This window comes from Dicentrarchus labrax, unplaced genomic scaffold, assembly GCF_905237075.1.
Source record: "Dicentrarchus labrax unplaced genomic scaffold, dlabrax2021, whole genome shotgun sequence".
Lineage (NCBI taxonomy): Eukaryota > Metazoa > Chordata > Actinopteri > Moronidae > Dicentrarchus > Dicentrarchus labrax.
Genome location: NW_026136705.1, coordinates 20,416,595 through 20,432,929, shown reverse-complemented (window position 1 = coordinate 20,432,929; position 16,335 = coordinate 20,416,595). Strand labels below are relative to the sequence as shown.

Below are 16,335 nucleotides of genomic sequence, written 5' to 3'. Positions count from 1 at the left end.
TGTGTGTTTGCTGTGATGGTGGTAGGTATTTTGTTGTGCCCACTGTAGTAAAAACCTGTATGTAAACATGTCCTGTATTTAAAACTGTATTTACATACCCAACATTAAAATCCATAACAAAATCTGCATGCTATCATCCTAAAACATCAGTCAAGAATCAGATGATTCATGTCCAGGCATGACTTAGAGAAACATGACCAATATTATTTCCTGTTCGACTTCTGTGTTTCTCCCTTAAAAAAAAGATAAAAAAACGTAACACATCACACCAATCATCCAGTGTGCAGTTGAATAGAGTATGAAAGGATTAACTGCTTGTCTATAAATCTCTCTGGGGTTTGGGAACAACAGTCTTTGACCATATGAACCCTCACGGGTCATCTGGTAGTGGGCCTGCAAACCAGAATAAATACAGAGACACCGAAACTCTTAACACAAGGTCCACTTACTACAGCTTCATTCTCTGCGTGAAGATACATTTGTCAAACTATATTATATTGTATATAAACTATATAATATTTCTGCAGTCAATTATTTAACCTTCCAGCTCAATACAAGCAATATTTAGTTATAATGCACAATCTCAGTCAAGGCTCGGTGGAATAAACCTCCCACTGAAGTCAGGACAGCAGAGTCCTTCTGCCAATATTCTGCTGCAGGCAAACTACACCTGTTCACCTCATTACAAAAGCAGACTAACACATCACAGGGCACTTTGTTTATTTGACCTATTTGACCTTGTGTGTGCCGAACCTAGAGAAGTCCAACAACATCAACATCATCCTCACATATACACTCCACTTTGTTGCTGGTTGAAAGCTGTTGGCAGGTGACAATATCAGGCTGTTCAAGGCTCCCCGATGTTGTCGTAGAGCTAATGACGACTTCATGACTAACGTATGCTGGATGACGCTCCCCGGCGAGGGCAGCCAGAGCGGTCTCATCCCTCTGCAGGTAAGTATTGTAGTAATTCTTCACTTCCTCCACGGAGCTGCTAGCATGTTGGTACCTGTAGAAAATCCTGATATACGCACACAGCAAGTAAATTAGAAATTACTGCTAGTATTTGAGTGCATCAAAGCAAATGTCATTGAATGGGGAATTCTGTGTGCTTACAGCCTTGTAAGAAAATAGTTCCCACTTCACTGACCTTGACCTTTGGACCTGGAGCCTGGAGTAGAGGCCCATTGGCTGATACTGACAACAAGATGGGTAGGGATAGTAGCCCACAGTGTGGGGCATCATGGCATACATACTAGGGCACTGCAACCTAGAGTGAGCTTGGGGCATGGCCTGTGAGACAAAGACTGATGATTGATGTCCTGCTCTCTGTCCTAAGGGCAAACACTTTCTGACTTTCTTCCTCCGGGGGTGAAACTCATAATCTGGCATGATATAACAAACCAGAAAGCCAGAGTAAGTGAAAAAACAACAGATTATATATTTATATATATCCTAATGTATGTTCCCATACGAGACACAGTAGTAAGAAACAGTGTAGTATTTAGCTGAGTAATCGTCCGTACCGGGGAATTGCTGCGTATGCATGCATTTCAGTTTGTGAGCCACTTCATAGTACGGCCTCTTCTGTTCCTTACTGAGCTTGGACCACTCACAGCCCAGCTGAACACTGGTGTCTGTCATGCTGGCTCCGGGGCAGGCTTTGCGCAGGGCACATCTGTGGATGTGAGACCACACCATAAAGGCATTCATCGGCCGCTTAATGTATCCGTTCTTGTCTCGTCCAGACTGCATCTGCATCAGATCTGGTGGAGACGTTTGGGGACTAATTAGTTTGCTAGCAGTTGTAGAAAAAGATTCCCTTAGAAATCTGGAATATGACAAACATGTTTTACAGCAAAAAGACATACAGAAAGATAAAACACCTAATGAAGAAATGCCCCTAAATACTGTCTGTCAAACTCCATCTTCTCATTATTTTCCCTTTTGTTATTAAATATATTTTGGGACACAGATGATTTATCTATTTTGGAGTTATGTATATCTGAACTGAAGCTCATATAACAAATGCTGATTTCTAGACACTTACCAGATTCAAGGAAACACATTCCCACCAGGAAAAGAATAAAACATGAAATATTAGGGATGACAAAATAAATAAAACAAATACTCATATTATGTACAACTTATTAGATAATAAATCAAAGAATTCAGAATTTTGCTGTTGATTTACTATCAAAGTTATTACAAATATATCATTATTTTGACCCAGATTTAAACCTTTTACTTATATCTCATAATTTTGACACAGAAAGTCCAATGTTTGACTTACTATCGCAGAATTTTGACCTATATTATGTGGTATCTGTCTTATTTTTACTTTAAGTCATCATATTTTTTCTTTAATATATCATAATTCTGACTAGTTGTCTTGTAAATCTAATTTTACTGACTCATGGGTCTAACTTGAATGTCTTAATGTGATTTACAATCTCACAATTCTCCCTTTCTAACTTTATCTAAAACAAAATACAAGTTTGTCTTATGTTCTCTTAATTTAATTTAGATTTCCCACATATTTCCTCTTTATCTTCCTGTTCCTCTGCTTCCTTTCCCATCCCGCAGTACACACACAGACCTTAAGGGACTACTTACTGTACCTTCCTCCGTTGGCTGGATGTTAAATCTGAAGTCTCCGGCTCCCGGTCCGGGTGAGGTCGGTGTGAGGAGGGCCGGATTGGGGTTCCGGTTCAGGTGTTCTCCAGCCGCAGTGGCCTGTGGCGTACCCGGCCTCTCGGTGACCTGGAGCGGGACACTTTGCTCACCACTGACCCGGGAACCTGCAGCTGCTGCTGTTGGACATGAACCTGAAGTGACAGTTTCTAACCGGACCCCACCGGGTGGTTTGTTTATAACGGTGGATAAAGGCGGGATCTTTCCGTCTCCGCATCCAAACTGATAACTGGCTCTAATGGAGGCTATGTACTCTTCCCAGGAGCCACTTCCGGCCCCGTCCAGCGGTTTATTCGACTCTCCGGTCCGCTGAGAGGCGGCCGTCGCTGGGTCCTGGCCGGCGGCAGTGTGTCTGGTTGGTGGACTCCTTTCTGGTTTCATTTTTTGAGGGGTTGTGTCCAGGGTCGCGACTATCACTGTATATTTTTGGGGGATTTTCGTGTTGAATTAAAAACCGTTGGTTGCCCTGGCAACAGAACGTTTCTGGACGTTGAAAGAGCTCAACGGCTGTGACGTTCAAGCTAACAGCTATTTAGCTTTTTAAGGCAAAACAGTTTTTTTTAATATAACGGACTGGACAAACAATAAACAATAATTACAGGTTATGTGATCAGGATACAAAACAAAAGGTAACTGTAATCCATTACAGTACATTCAGTAAAAAAAATGGGATTATTTAGCAGCATTACAATTATAAAATTCTTTCCATCTTCTTTTCAAAGGTTACATACACTCACAGCATCAATACTTCTTACTGATATTGGTGTAATCCAAAAGTAACAAAGTAATCAAGTATTATGATACTTTGTTTACCTTACAGACTAGATTTTTTTAAACAGGTAATTTAGTAACTGTACTGGATTACATTTTTAAAGTAACCCTCCCAACCTCTTGAGGAAGTAAGGTCCCTTCTCCTTCAGAAAATATTTATATAAATATTAGATGTTTGTTTTCGGGTTGTCCATTCGTCCCATTCTTATGAACGCAATATCTCAGGAACGCCTGGAGGGGATTTCTTTAAAGTTGAACTGATTAGATTTTGGAGGTTCGAGGTCACTGTGGCCTCAGGAACGAGATAGCTCAGGAATTTCTTGTGGGAATTTCTTCAAATTAGATCCACAAAGTCAACTTGGGCTCAATGATGAATTGATTCGAATTTGGTGGTCAAAGATCAAGGCTACCGTGTACCTCACAAACATGTATTTGCACCTAACTCAACCATATTTCACAATTGGATGAATGAACAGACCTTTATCACAGCCACCATTTTGACATGAAATCGCAGGGTAAACACAGGTGTTACTAACGATACTAATTAAGGTTGTGCTTTGTTAAAAAAAAAAGGAGGAAACTTAATCTTTAATATTATAATTTAATGTCGAATGAAGTACAGAAAATATAGAGTACAATCAAATGAAACGAGATGTACCGAAAAAGAAACAAAAACATGATTCCCGTCAACTAAGTTATGTTAGTAGTAGCTCTCCCATATGAACATATGAACCTACAAGTTAAGCTAATAAAATATTAAACTAATAGCTATGGAATCATCCTTCTGAGAGTAACAAAATAAAGATTTGGTCATTTGGAGTGCAGTGCCTCGGAAAATGACAAGAGGCTCTGCTTAGCTGTGTTTGCACATCAAACAGAGAAAACTATACCCATACATAAAGTCACACACTCATTCACGCTTTTCTCACACGTACACTTCAATCGAGACCCCCAAAAAACCTTTTAGATTTGTCTCAGCTAGCGATAGAAACAATTTAAAACTCAGCTAATGAAAAATAATTGCCAATTTATCTAATCCAAGTCCGATGTTACGGCGGTAATTTTATAGTACGTGGTTTGTGGGGCGCAAAAATATGCCACCGTTACACCACCAAGTGAGCTGCAGGGTGAAAAATGTCTGCTGGCAAAAATACTTTGTAATTAAAAGGTACATTGCTGGGTTGTCGCACACAAAACTCTGTGATGTGCAACTGCCTTAAACATGGAAGAAATTTAGAGGAATGTGAGTCTTTAAAATGGTGACCATCGTTTACCCTCTGTTCACACAGCCAGCTGGAAAATACTCTTTAAAAACCTGTACCTCTAACCCTAAACTGTATGTGTGCAAAAGTAGACTAGGCAGCATAAATCTATGTGGCTCAGAAATAAAGAGAAAATATCAGTGAATAGTACTCTGAATAAAATACTGACTGACCCTTTCATCGCGCATTCATCTGACAGAAGGAAAAAATGTTAAGTAGAGGACAAATATCACTTCTAACCGTGAGCGATTATTGTAATATCAAAGAGCCCAACAGCATTTTAAGGACCTTTGTTCTGAGCAGTTCAAGGCCTCACCCATGTTGTCATTTAAACATCAACAAACAATAGGACTGAGTGTCTTACTGTACACTGAGTCAAGCCAGATAAAAAGAGGAGGGGAGAGAAAAAAGGGTGTAATATGTGCTTCATCCACCCTAATATGGCTCTAGAATAAGTACCACCATACAGTTTTATATCAACACATACACCCATCCTGCTCTCTGCTGGAGGACCAGAGTGTGGATTCAGTGTACTCCAGATACTGCAGCTGTTATACTGTTTGCACAATGATCGAGAGAAACCCCCTGCCAATAATGTAATGGCTTAAATCTTGTGATAGAATTTGGTTAAATAATACAAAACATGATATCTTGGGCTACAATACAGAGTTGTACTGATTGAATTCTCAGTCACAGAGAAGAACGTTTTGCAGTGATTTCTTTGTAATGGTGTGGGGATATACTGTAGTTCATATATAAAAACAGGTTAAGATGAAGATCCTTTCACCACAGGACTAGAAGCTGTGGCTAGACACCTTCCCTGCTCTTAGGGTCGTCCTCTATGTGACATTACTTGATGACATCATCAAATTACCATTGGGTAAGGGGGCACCAGTGGGCGCTCTCCCCATACCTCCAAGATCATAGTGAACCATCACTGGTGCCAGTTCGCCAACGAGAGCAGAAGCATAAGAGAAACATGCAAGGTTGTCTTCAAGTACAGCAGTCCTTCAGTGGTTCATACTCTCATAATGTCAGACATGCACACTCACACTCACGCTCACACACTCAAACACACACACACATTTGCACTCCTTCATTTCCCAAAACTGCCAAAGTTAGCGAAGGCATCTTGTTTGGGTGGAACCACAGCTGGGGTGATGGAGTGTGTTAGGCCCATCCCAACTCCTGGCACTCCCATGCCAGCCATACCACCCATCATCACTGGAGCGGCCATGCCCATATTCATGCTCATGTTCATTCCCATCATGCCTTGGTTTACAGGAATTGCCCCCATCCCCATGGTGCCCGTGGTCATTGAAGAGGGCATATTCGCTGCCATGGAAGCAGGCATGCCGGTTGCCATCGATGCGGGCATGCCCATCGTCATGGCATTGCCTGCGATCATGGCGTTGGCTGGTGGTCTGATGGGTGTCACGTGGGGCGGGGAGCTGAGGTTGAGTCCTCCGAAGTTCTGGGCCAACAGGTTGACAGGAGGCACTCCTGCACAGACACATATGGGCAGGGACGAGTTAATACACTGTTTTACCATATAAAGCCTTATACTGTGTAACAGGAGGTGGGTAATTTTTATTAGGTAATTAACTGAGCTAAACAATGTATATTTCAAATGTCCACTGACATCAACATGTCCCACTAAATCACTTGGTGACTTGCTGAATTAAAATCCTCAATTTGAAACCTTGAAAAACTTTGAAACCTATAACAAGGTTTTTGCAGGGTTCTTTTTAATATGTTGTAGTACCACACAGAATTCAATTTAATACCCGTTTCATGGTCATACCAGCCAATGTATGAAAGATATCCATGAAACCTACTAGAGATAGTATGGCCTAGTATTATTTACCCAGTCCATGTATTTATATCACATTTTAACACCACCAACACTGGACCTTTAAATGAAATTCAGGACTTTTTAATATGAATCATTTTGAGACCTGTCTTTTTTTAGGAGATTGAAATCAACACTCTTTAAGACTTTTCGAGACCTGCATATACCTTGCATTATATATATATATAACTTTTTTACATCCACATGCTGTGGAAACTGCATACAGAAAATGAATCACAGTATAGAAACATGATACCTTGTTGCTGGATGATATTGTTGAGTGTGGGTGGTGTCTTAGTGGGGTTGAGGCCTGCTGATAGGAAGTCCAGGCTGATGTTGACAGAGGGGTCAGACCAGGTCGACCCTAAAGATCCTTGACCTCCAACACCAACCTTCTGCTGTTGTCCTATGGGCTGTTGCGATGTCATACCTCCCAAGCTCTGAAATAAATTGCAAACATTTTAAATTATTTTATTCAATAAGATTTTCAGTGGCATTCATAATCTACCACATTTTCAGATTTTCTTACAATCTGAGACAAATTAGGACTTCCTGGGATATGTACTGTACCTACCTGTTGAGACCGAGAAAGAGGCATGGTGGGCATACCAACAGATGGTCCTGGCGTCGCCCCTCCCAGAGAAAAAGTCATGCTCTGAGAGGCACTCAGTGTTGTATGTGGATTGGTTAGTTGATGGTTTACTCCACCCATGAGGTCAAAGAGCTCGGCAGAAGGCGGGACAGTGGCGGGATTAGGGGCTGGGGTTGTAGGTGACTGGACGCTGCCAAACAGGTCAGTGACGGGCTGGGAGGGACCAGAGCTGGACGAAGCTGGTGGATTGGCTGAGAAGGCATTCCAGTCTCCAAATTCTCCGTTTCCATTGGATGATGCAGCAGCTGTGAGTCGAGTGATATGTTGAGTTGGGACTGTAACATATTGGATTTTAACAGGAACTACCAGGAACTGTGTTCTTCATTAAGTTTACATTCATTTTCTAAAAATCCACTATAAAAAATCTTAATACACTAAAAGAAGATAAATAAATTGAGGGTGTTTTCAAACCTTTACTTTTTAGTCGAGTTAAATTGGACTCTGGTATGTTTTCCTTCTTGGTGCACTCAGATGTGGACCAAAACTACCACACAGAGACCTTAGAGAGGAGGTAATCTCTGTCTGATCCCACATAAACTCTGGACCTGTTCATTTGTGATGAAAATGTGATCCAACCCAACTATCCAGGTGTAGTCTGCAAGTTTGAGCTAAACCGCTTTGCATTCTGGGTTGCGGCAAAGCATGTTAACTGCAGAAGTTTGCACAGTAGTAGTAGCAGCTAGCCCCCAGAATATTTCTGTACAAAAGAGACAGGTCTTTTTTGACAGTTTGTCATTATCTAGAACATTCAGTCGATTTGTCTGTACAACTTCAGGTTTACTCCTCTTTGTTAATAGAAAATCAGTCAAAATGCAGCAATCTCTCATCTTTCCCCTTGGCCAAATTAACTAAACTACAGGTATGAAAGCACCCTACAACCACTAGAAGAAGAGCTGTGAAAGGCAAGAACAAGTTTACCGGTGGAAGTTGGGAGGCTGGCAGAAGCTGCAGGAGAGGAGAAGTCAGCAAAGCCACCAATGAGGTCTGAACTGCCACCTGGATGGACGGACACATACATGCATTCATAAAAAAAGCAAAAGGACTGAAAACTCTCCAGCAAAAGGTGACACAACTTGTACACCACATAACCAAATTTGTAAATCCCCTTCATGGCATATCTTTCTTCCACATCTCAAAGTGTGTAACAGTTTTTAGTTACCTGTTGTAGTGCTCGGATTGGATGAAGGGTCAATCACTAGTAAGTCAGCTAGACCGCTACTGGAAGACTGCCTGACTGATGACTAAAGAGAGAAGTAGAGAGGACAAGGTGATTAAATGTGTAGTATTGAAAATGTGTCCCACATTTGGAAAAGCACAAGTCTTTTGTGTGAGTACCTCTGGGCTCTTGTCTCCAGTGTAGTGAGCTGCAGCTCCCAGGTCCAGAGTCTTGCTGCTTGTTGCTCCGCTGCGTTTCCGCGTGGTGGTGGTTGTGGTTTCTGTTGCTTGTGTGATCTGGATGCTCTTCGTTGTGACAGTTTCTTCCTCATCTTTGAACTCGAGGGTTTCCTGCCTGCCGTTTCTGGATGCTCGGTCCTCCTCATTGTCGCTATGGCAACCAGACGAAGGACGTATGAGAAGCAGTACTCAGGAGATTTCACTATTGACGGTTTAGTTGCTTTGAGATTCTTGTTTGTCTGTGTGTGTTTGGTTATATAATGCATAATCCAGGACACGCAACCAGTGCTGATGTGCAACAAGTGGGTGGCGTTATCTCAGTTTAAAAAGGCAGCTATTTAAAAAGAAGCCAATTACCTATTGCAATAACACTATGCTCAACCAAGACAGCATGTAGTAACTTCCATATACACCCTCAGTTCATTTTAAAACTACCATTTGTTCAGATGTCTTATTAACATGTATTAGTGTGTTGTGGACATCGTCTGTGTGTTACCTGATTCTGTCGGGTGAGTCGTCTCGTTCCTTCTTTCTGAACTTGTTGAGGGTGTCGTCAATGGTGCTACCTATCTTGTCGCTGATCTCTCCGAGCTTCTCACTGAAGGGGAATGCTCCTCTGCTCTTATCCCAGTCCTCATCCCACTTACTCCGATCCAGCTCATTAGCTGGAAGGAAGAAGACAGAAAAGGACAGAGAGAGAGAAAGAGAGAGAATTTAAGTTGTGTAACTGTGCAGTTTCACAGACATTCACCAAAGGACATAGTGGTGTAGTGGTATAAACCTAATTTCAGCTATATGATGTTACAATAAGATTAGAGCTGCTGCAAATTATTTTTTAAATATTTTTTGATTAATCACTTGGTCCATAATGTTCTTTTGTCTGATTAACTGACTAATTTAACATATTTTTAGCAAGGAAACAGGCACAGTACTGGGAAAAGGGACATCTGCTAAGCAGTCACCTGAAATTTTCCTTTACTGGATCAATAGGAGCTTTAATCTAATGCTAAGACAATAAATCATTTGGAATAAATTTAATCCATAACCGTTTTGATTTAGGTCATTTATTCATTTAAAAAACTTGACAATTCCTTGTTAAAGATCATCCAAAGTGATAATGCTGTTCTGTGTTTCATGACACTAAAGACGTATCAATGGGCTCTTTTGATTGTCCTTTTTTAGACATTTATCAAATTAGAAATGAATCAAGTAATCAATAAACCAATATTTCAAATTCCTTGTTAGTCCAGGCAATTTAACTTCAAATACCCATTTAAAAAGTCTCATGATTGCTTTACATCATATTGTTCCTGCAATGAATTTTAAATCCTTTGGGTTTGAGAAGTTATATTATAATTTTAATCCACATGACTCAAGCTGTCAAAGGAGATAAATTACTTACCGTTCTTAATGCTTCCTCCTCCACCTCCTCCTCCTCCCATACTGTCAGAGGAAACGCCAATGTATTTATCTTTGTTCTTTTTGGCTTTCTTCCTCTCTTCTCTGAGTCTGTCATCGTCCTGGACAAACTCCACCATCTCCTTCACCTTCTGACGCACATTGATGCCCTGATCCTTCCCATTCTCATCTGGGGAGACACACACACACACACACACACACACACACACACACACACACACACACAGACACACAGACACACACACACACACACACACACACACACACACACACACACAACACACACACACACACACACACACACACACACACACACACACACACACAGACACACGATCAATCGTTATGTTTTTGGTTATTTCCTGTAGAACCACCATCAGGACAAAATTTCTAATTGCACACGAGGATGATTAACATCAAAGGGAAAGTTTGGCATGACAATCTGTTGAGCATAGTGTATTGATGCTCCCCAGAGAATGAAACCTATTAATTAACCTATTCTATCTTAACAATCAATCATCTTTCTGGTAGCGTCTAGTTTGCACACAGCTAATTTTAATTTGATTTTAATTTAGAGACTCACCAATGAAGTGGTAGTTTTCTAGAGACCGTAGGTCGTAGATGTGTTCTCTGGCACTGGTGACGACTCTTTCAGACCCATTCCTGATCAGATAGGCCAGCAGCAGTAAAGCCTTGCAGAGGGGGACAGACAAAAAGAGAGATACCCCGAGATGGAGTGAGAGACATCATAAGAGAGATAATTATGGGGGATGTAGTCACCATTGCTCAGTGAGAAATAATCTTTCCTAAAAAAATATTTAAGGTCAGTTCTGCCTTACTCAACTATTCTTCTGACAGTTTCCCCGTCCTGTCTCACATCCCCTCTCGAACTGCTCTCCTCAAAATCCAATCCCATTCCTCCTTGGCTCTTGCATAATTTATCATCTTTTCATATTCTTAGTCATTTCTAGTCTTATATGATTACTTGGGCAGGACACACGAATGTAGCTGGATTGTACCGCTGTTTGCACTACACATATACAGGATTCATTCATACCTGTACACATGGAATCATTAAGGAACCAAGAAACATCCCTCAATACAGCAGAGAGTCAAACTGAAACTATGCTCCTTCTGAAATCACTGCACCTCACATGTACAATCATACAGGCACAACAAAGCACTGACACTCAGCTTTAATACATCCTGACGAAACAATACAGAATTAAGATTCACAGGCACACCTGGGAAACAACCAACCCGCCATACCTTGTAGACTCGTCTCCAGTTCTTCTTGTTGTCTTTCAGCATCCTGGTCCACAGCATGTTCATCACCTCTGGGAACTGCTCGTACATAAAGGTAGATCTACACACAAACACATACACACACACAATAATTATAGTGCTGGGAAAACTCATGCAGGTAAACAAAGCAGAATTGGGTCTAAAGAACAGAGCTGGGGGAGAATTAAATCCTACTTGTCTTTCTTACAGAACTCTTATTTCTCCTTAATAAAACACCTTATGTGAATGTGTGTATGTGAACACTGTGCAGTTGTTGTGTATGTTACACATACTTGGCTATTTCTCCCATCAGTTGTCCGGAGGGTCCCCATGGGTCGTCATTAGTGGCCTCTCTCACCTTGGACTCGATCTCCGAGTAGTTCATCACCACATTGGTGCTGTTGACACAAATGTTCTTCATAAATTACACCAATAATATATTCATATTAACATCAGTATCTCAGACCTAGACAAGGTGAAACAATGTGGCTTTCCTTTCTTGTCTGTTCACTTATTATGACCACAGTGCTTATTACTGTCTTTCAGTCAGTCAGTCTTGTTGCACCTTTCCAAATCAGCAAATGTTCAATGCTGATTCCCTTTCACACTCAGGTGGTCATATTTCCAGAGGTCGGACAGACCAAAACACTGACAATTAAAAACACACAGACACATTTACACAGTAGAACACAAGGGCAGAACACTACGGCGTCACTATCGTATCTAACTTCTACACACACTCTCTACACATCACAGATGTCCACCTTCTGTTCAACCATGGCAACACCTCACTCATGCACACCACACACTCAAGCTGAGAAGAACGGTGGAAAACCAGATGATCACAATAGTTATACTCACTCATGTGTCATACACACAACACACAATGAAATCAAGTAAGACAAGAAGAATCTCAGCTCACTGAATAATGAATGACAGCTTTCTAAAAGCCTGCATCCTGACCACTGCACTTCAGAGGACAGTCATGCATGTGTGCACACATGCACACAAAAGCATATTGGGTGAGAAGGGTGTGTATATCCATTTGTCTGAGAGTATGCGTGTGTGTGTGTGTGTGTATGTAAAACATCGAGGTAAACACAGCCAAACCTCCCCCCATTAGCAATGTCTGCTTCCTGCCTTTTTTGTTTTTGTGGGCTCACCTGCTGCTGTGTTTGTTTTCCTGTGTGTGTGCTACATCTCTTTATGGCCATGGCTTGCTCTACAGACCCCTAACAAAAAGAACACAGCCACAGCACTGCAACTTGAAACACACATTTTCCTCTCCATCATAACTTTATGTGCAGCTCCTTCAGCCTGTCATTCATCCCTACTTCTTCAACTGGCCTTTCTTCAAGTTCACATCATTTCCTACCCGGTTTTATCTCTCCTCTCCCGATTTTCAAACCCATCATCACTTTTTTATTCCTCAGCAGTTGCTCTCTTTTCCTACCTTTCCCCTCCATCTCTTTCTCTTCTGAGCCCTGCCACCCTCCCACCTAAAGGAAAGTCAGAGGCATCTGTACATTTACAGCTTTTGACTGTGTTATTGTCAGCTGATAAGACAGACACAGACAGCGAGAGCTCCATAATAGCGTGACTCTTAATCTGCAGAAAAAGCAAGGCCGCCGCTGCCAACTCTGTTGAAGTAGATCAATAATAGAGTGTATTCATCATGCCCAGCCAGGCACCAACAGCTGATAGGAGCTGGTGTCTATTACTCCATCTAAAGCTCTGTTGATCTCTCCGTCTGTGCTACTTTGATATATTCCCTCTTCTTATCCCCTTCCTTCAGTCTCTTCACTCATCTCTACTTAATGCGACTTTCTTCTAACTACTTCATCTTGAATAAATCGGTCCTTCCTTCCTGGAGAACACAGTATCTCAAACTGTGAGCAGACAAAGTGAAACATTTTCATGTTAGAATTCTTACTTTGAGTTTTGTTAATAGGATTGAAAAAGTAAATAAAGAAAATTAAAAAACACTTCCTGTTGGTAGCCTTGTTCAATATTTATAAAAAGGTATACAGGGAAAAATGTATAGATTTCTACAGCTGTAGTCAAACGAAGAAAATCTTGCTCGACCAAAACTCTACCTACACTTCAGTCTTCGGCTGACAACAACCAACTCTTTAATCAATCGACCAAAAATAAAGGGTAGGTCTCCCTAAAAAAAAAGATGCTTTTGGTAATGGTGCAAGAGAGCCAAACTGTACCCTAAGTTTTATCAACATTTTGTTTAGACGTTTCAGTGTTCAGACAGAATACCTATGAGTGCTAATACAGCACCCACACAGTATGCATCTAATGGTAGTCTGTGGTTAACCTTGTTTACACGATTGTAATCAAAATGCATGTCCACATTAACAATCCACAGGGAACCGAAACCTCCAACTTTAAATTATCAACCTCATATGCAAAAACAAAGAAACTGGTTGAAAGAGATAAGAAAATATTGACAAAGAATAGTTGAGGTGTTACTATACTGTATGTTTATTTCTTAGTTGGGGTGTTGTACCTTACTGCATTATAATGAAATGTGTTTCTAATATCCCTGCTCATGTTTTTAAATGGGGTGAGCAAAACATTAGATAAATTTCTCAATATAGTGCAGTTCAGTTCAATACCACTGCAAAGTAAAGTATAAACATATAGTTAAATTAATGTGACAGTGTTAATCAAAACTGAAAGTTATATTTATAAAAGGTAGAATTCATGACTGAGCTCTTTTACTGCACTGCATTAGATTTTATGGGTGTACCTGATAAAGTTACGAGTGTATAATTAAAAATAAATGAAAATGAAAAAAATACTTAATTCGGCTCTTAATCCTTACTGAATGCATGGATTGCATTCAGATAACAGGCACATATACTTTACTGAAATATATCTACAATACAAACATCTAAAAACCTAAAAACCTAAAACGAACACAAACAACAAAAAACAGATTCTTCTGCTGTCACAGGAGGCTCTTTAGACCCTATATAACGTGTGTGCTTTTAAACCGAACACACGTTTCTCTCTTAGGTGTTATTTGAGTCAGGAAAAAAAATCTGATTTATAATGTTCTCACAGATTCAAGGTTATAGTATTGACATTGAGCCATTCCCACAATAAACTTGGGGGAATGAACTGTTAAAAGACTGGATCAGTGTTTAAGAGGAGAATCTAAAAAGTTGATGTGTGACAGCAGATGAAGCACTGACATACTACTTATAATATATTAATATTTGGATTTCAAACAGGGCAAATTCTGATTTTTAGTTACTCTATAGAAAGAACAGTCTGGTTCTACGAGTGCTATTTTTATGACGTATGGCTTTGATATCAATCCAGATAGTCATGACTCTGATGTGTATTATGAGTTCATACACTCATATGTCCTTTAACGTTGGATGAAGATTGTGGACTCTATAAGGTTGATTTTAACTGAACCATCATTGCATACTGTCATTAGATCTGGTTTTCACTGTTCTCATGCTTTTCATGTAACTGTGTTATTGTTGCTCTATTAAATACAATATGACAGTTTTCTGTGTAAAATCTACTTAAAACCCGACTTTGTTTTCACAACCCTAGCCGGTTTAAACCATACTATACTGCAACTAAACAATACACTACACTGCACACTATACCTGCAACAATAGAGATAACACAAAGAAGCATGGGTAGCCTAGAGTTCAGATAAACCACGGTGTAGTATGCTGCAACACCAGCATTAGCTTCTACTACAGTCTGATGTGCTAACAAGCTCCGTCTGGGGCCAGGGGGGGGGCTCAGGCCTCGTTAGACCGGTGTAGCACACTGTCACACTGTCAGACATGGTCGGTAGCTACTTGACAGGAAATTCCACAAACAATTTGTCTATCCACTTCAGCTTGGCATCATTAACGTTTAGCTTTCTAGCTCGGGTGTAATATTATTATGTGAATGCACGGTGAAGGTAGCGGGCATCATCCCCGGGGTGGGACAGGGCGTGTTTCTGCAGCAGCAGACACACAACAGACACACAACAGACACACAACAGACACACAGAGCCGACCTGGGCTTAGCAATGCTAGCGGAATTAGCTAACTGGATAGCATTCAGTCTAGATCGGAAACAAATGTCGAGCTTTCAGTGTGTAATAATGTGGCTTTTTTTTTTTTTTTACTCTCTACAATCCAGTGTGTGCGTGTGGGGGGGGAGCCATTGTAAAAAAACACACACACATTTTCTATTTATGCCACAAGGTTGACGGTTGGCAGCTAGCCAGCTAATCGGAGCTCCCAGCTGACAGCTCCTCTGTCAGCGATAAAAGCCGCTGATGCTGCCCGGTTAAAGCCGCTGATGCTGCCCGGTTAAAGCCGCTGATGCTGCCCGGTTAAAGCCGCTGATGCTGCCCGGTTAAAGCCGCTAGCTACCCGGTTAGCATCGGTTTAGCCACACAGCTCCACCTGCGCCTCGGTACTCACGCTTTGTCCACCAGCTCTCGGACTTTCCACATATTCAGCATCTCCGCACGGACCTGCGGGCTCGCCGCCTCGATACTGCGTCGCCCCCGTGTCCCTACGCCCTCACAAGACAGCGGTGGTATCCGGTTACCGACGACAACCCCCCCCCCTTTCTGGTGCTTGTCGACGAGCTCCGCTGGTACGAGCAGCCGCTGCGGGTAACGGTCCGGCCCCAGTTGCTACGGAAACGTCGTCCTCTGCCTACGTCACCGAAGCGTCGAGATGCGCCCTCGCTCACAGAGTCGGTGTGGTGCAGGAACAATGAGCCAATGAAGACCATATAATTGAGTCGTTATTGATTCCTGTAGATGATTTATAATGTTAGTTTTCACCCCGTTGTCTCCTCAGGTATAAAATAAATGGACAAATGTCAGGACCGTGTCTGGAAATGTTGTAATCTCCTCTTTAAAAACCACTATGTGCAACTTTAACATTACAAAACGTGAACTTGTGTTTCAATGGTGGTAGTTACATCACGTAAAGGATTATATTTGGCCAACAACTCTGCTG

General features: G+C 41.3%; 2 protein-coding genes across 2 annotated transcripts; both read right to left on the bottom strand.

The window, feature by feature from the left end:
• Nucleotides 1–14: 14 nt before the first annotated feature.
• Nucleotides 15–3,920, bottom strand: LOC127363734 (transcription factor Sox-3-like). The gene is made up of 4 exons (XM_051400575.1): nucleotides 2,622–3,920; nucleotides 1,527–1,766; nucleotides 1,151–1,385; nucleotides 15–1,021 (listed from the first exon to the last, which is right to left on the bottom strand). Exons 1-4 carry the CDS (start codon nucleotides 3,073–3,075, stop codon nucleotides 754–756), a joined length of 1,197 nt encoding a protein of 398 aa, XP_051256535.1. The 5' UTR covers nucleotides 3,076–3,920; the 3' UTR covers nucleotides 15–753.
• A 132-nt stretch (nucleotides 3,921–4,052) lies between these two features.
• Nucleotides 4,053–16,091, bottom strand: LOC127363728 (clathrin interactor 1). Its single transcript, XM_051400563.1, has 12 exons — nucleotides 15,787–16,091; nucleotides 11,623–11,727; nucleotides 11,315–11,411; nucleotides 10,629–10,737; nucleotides 10,029–10,214; nucleotides 9,123–9,291; nucleotides 8,567–8,777; nucleotides 8,391–8,472; nucleotides 8,150–8,227; nucleotides 7,154–7,476; nucleotides 6,836–7,019; nucleotides 4,053–6,230 (listed from the first exon to the last, which is right to left on the bottom strand). The coding sequence occupies exons 1-12, from the start codon at nucleotides 15,825–15,827 to the stop codon at nucleotides 5,824–5,826; spliced, it is 1,992 nt and encodes a 663-aa protein (XP_051256523.1). The 5' UTR covers nucleotides 15,828–16,091; the 3' UTR covers nucleotides 4,053–5,823.
• Between the last annotated feature and the right edge of the window lie 244 nt (nucleotides 16,092–16,335).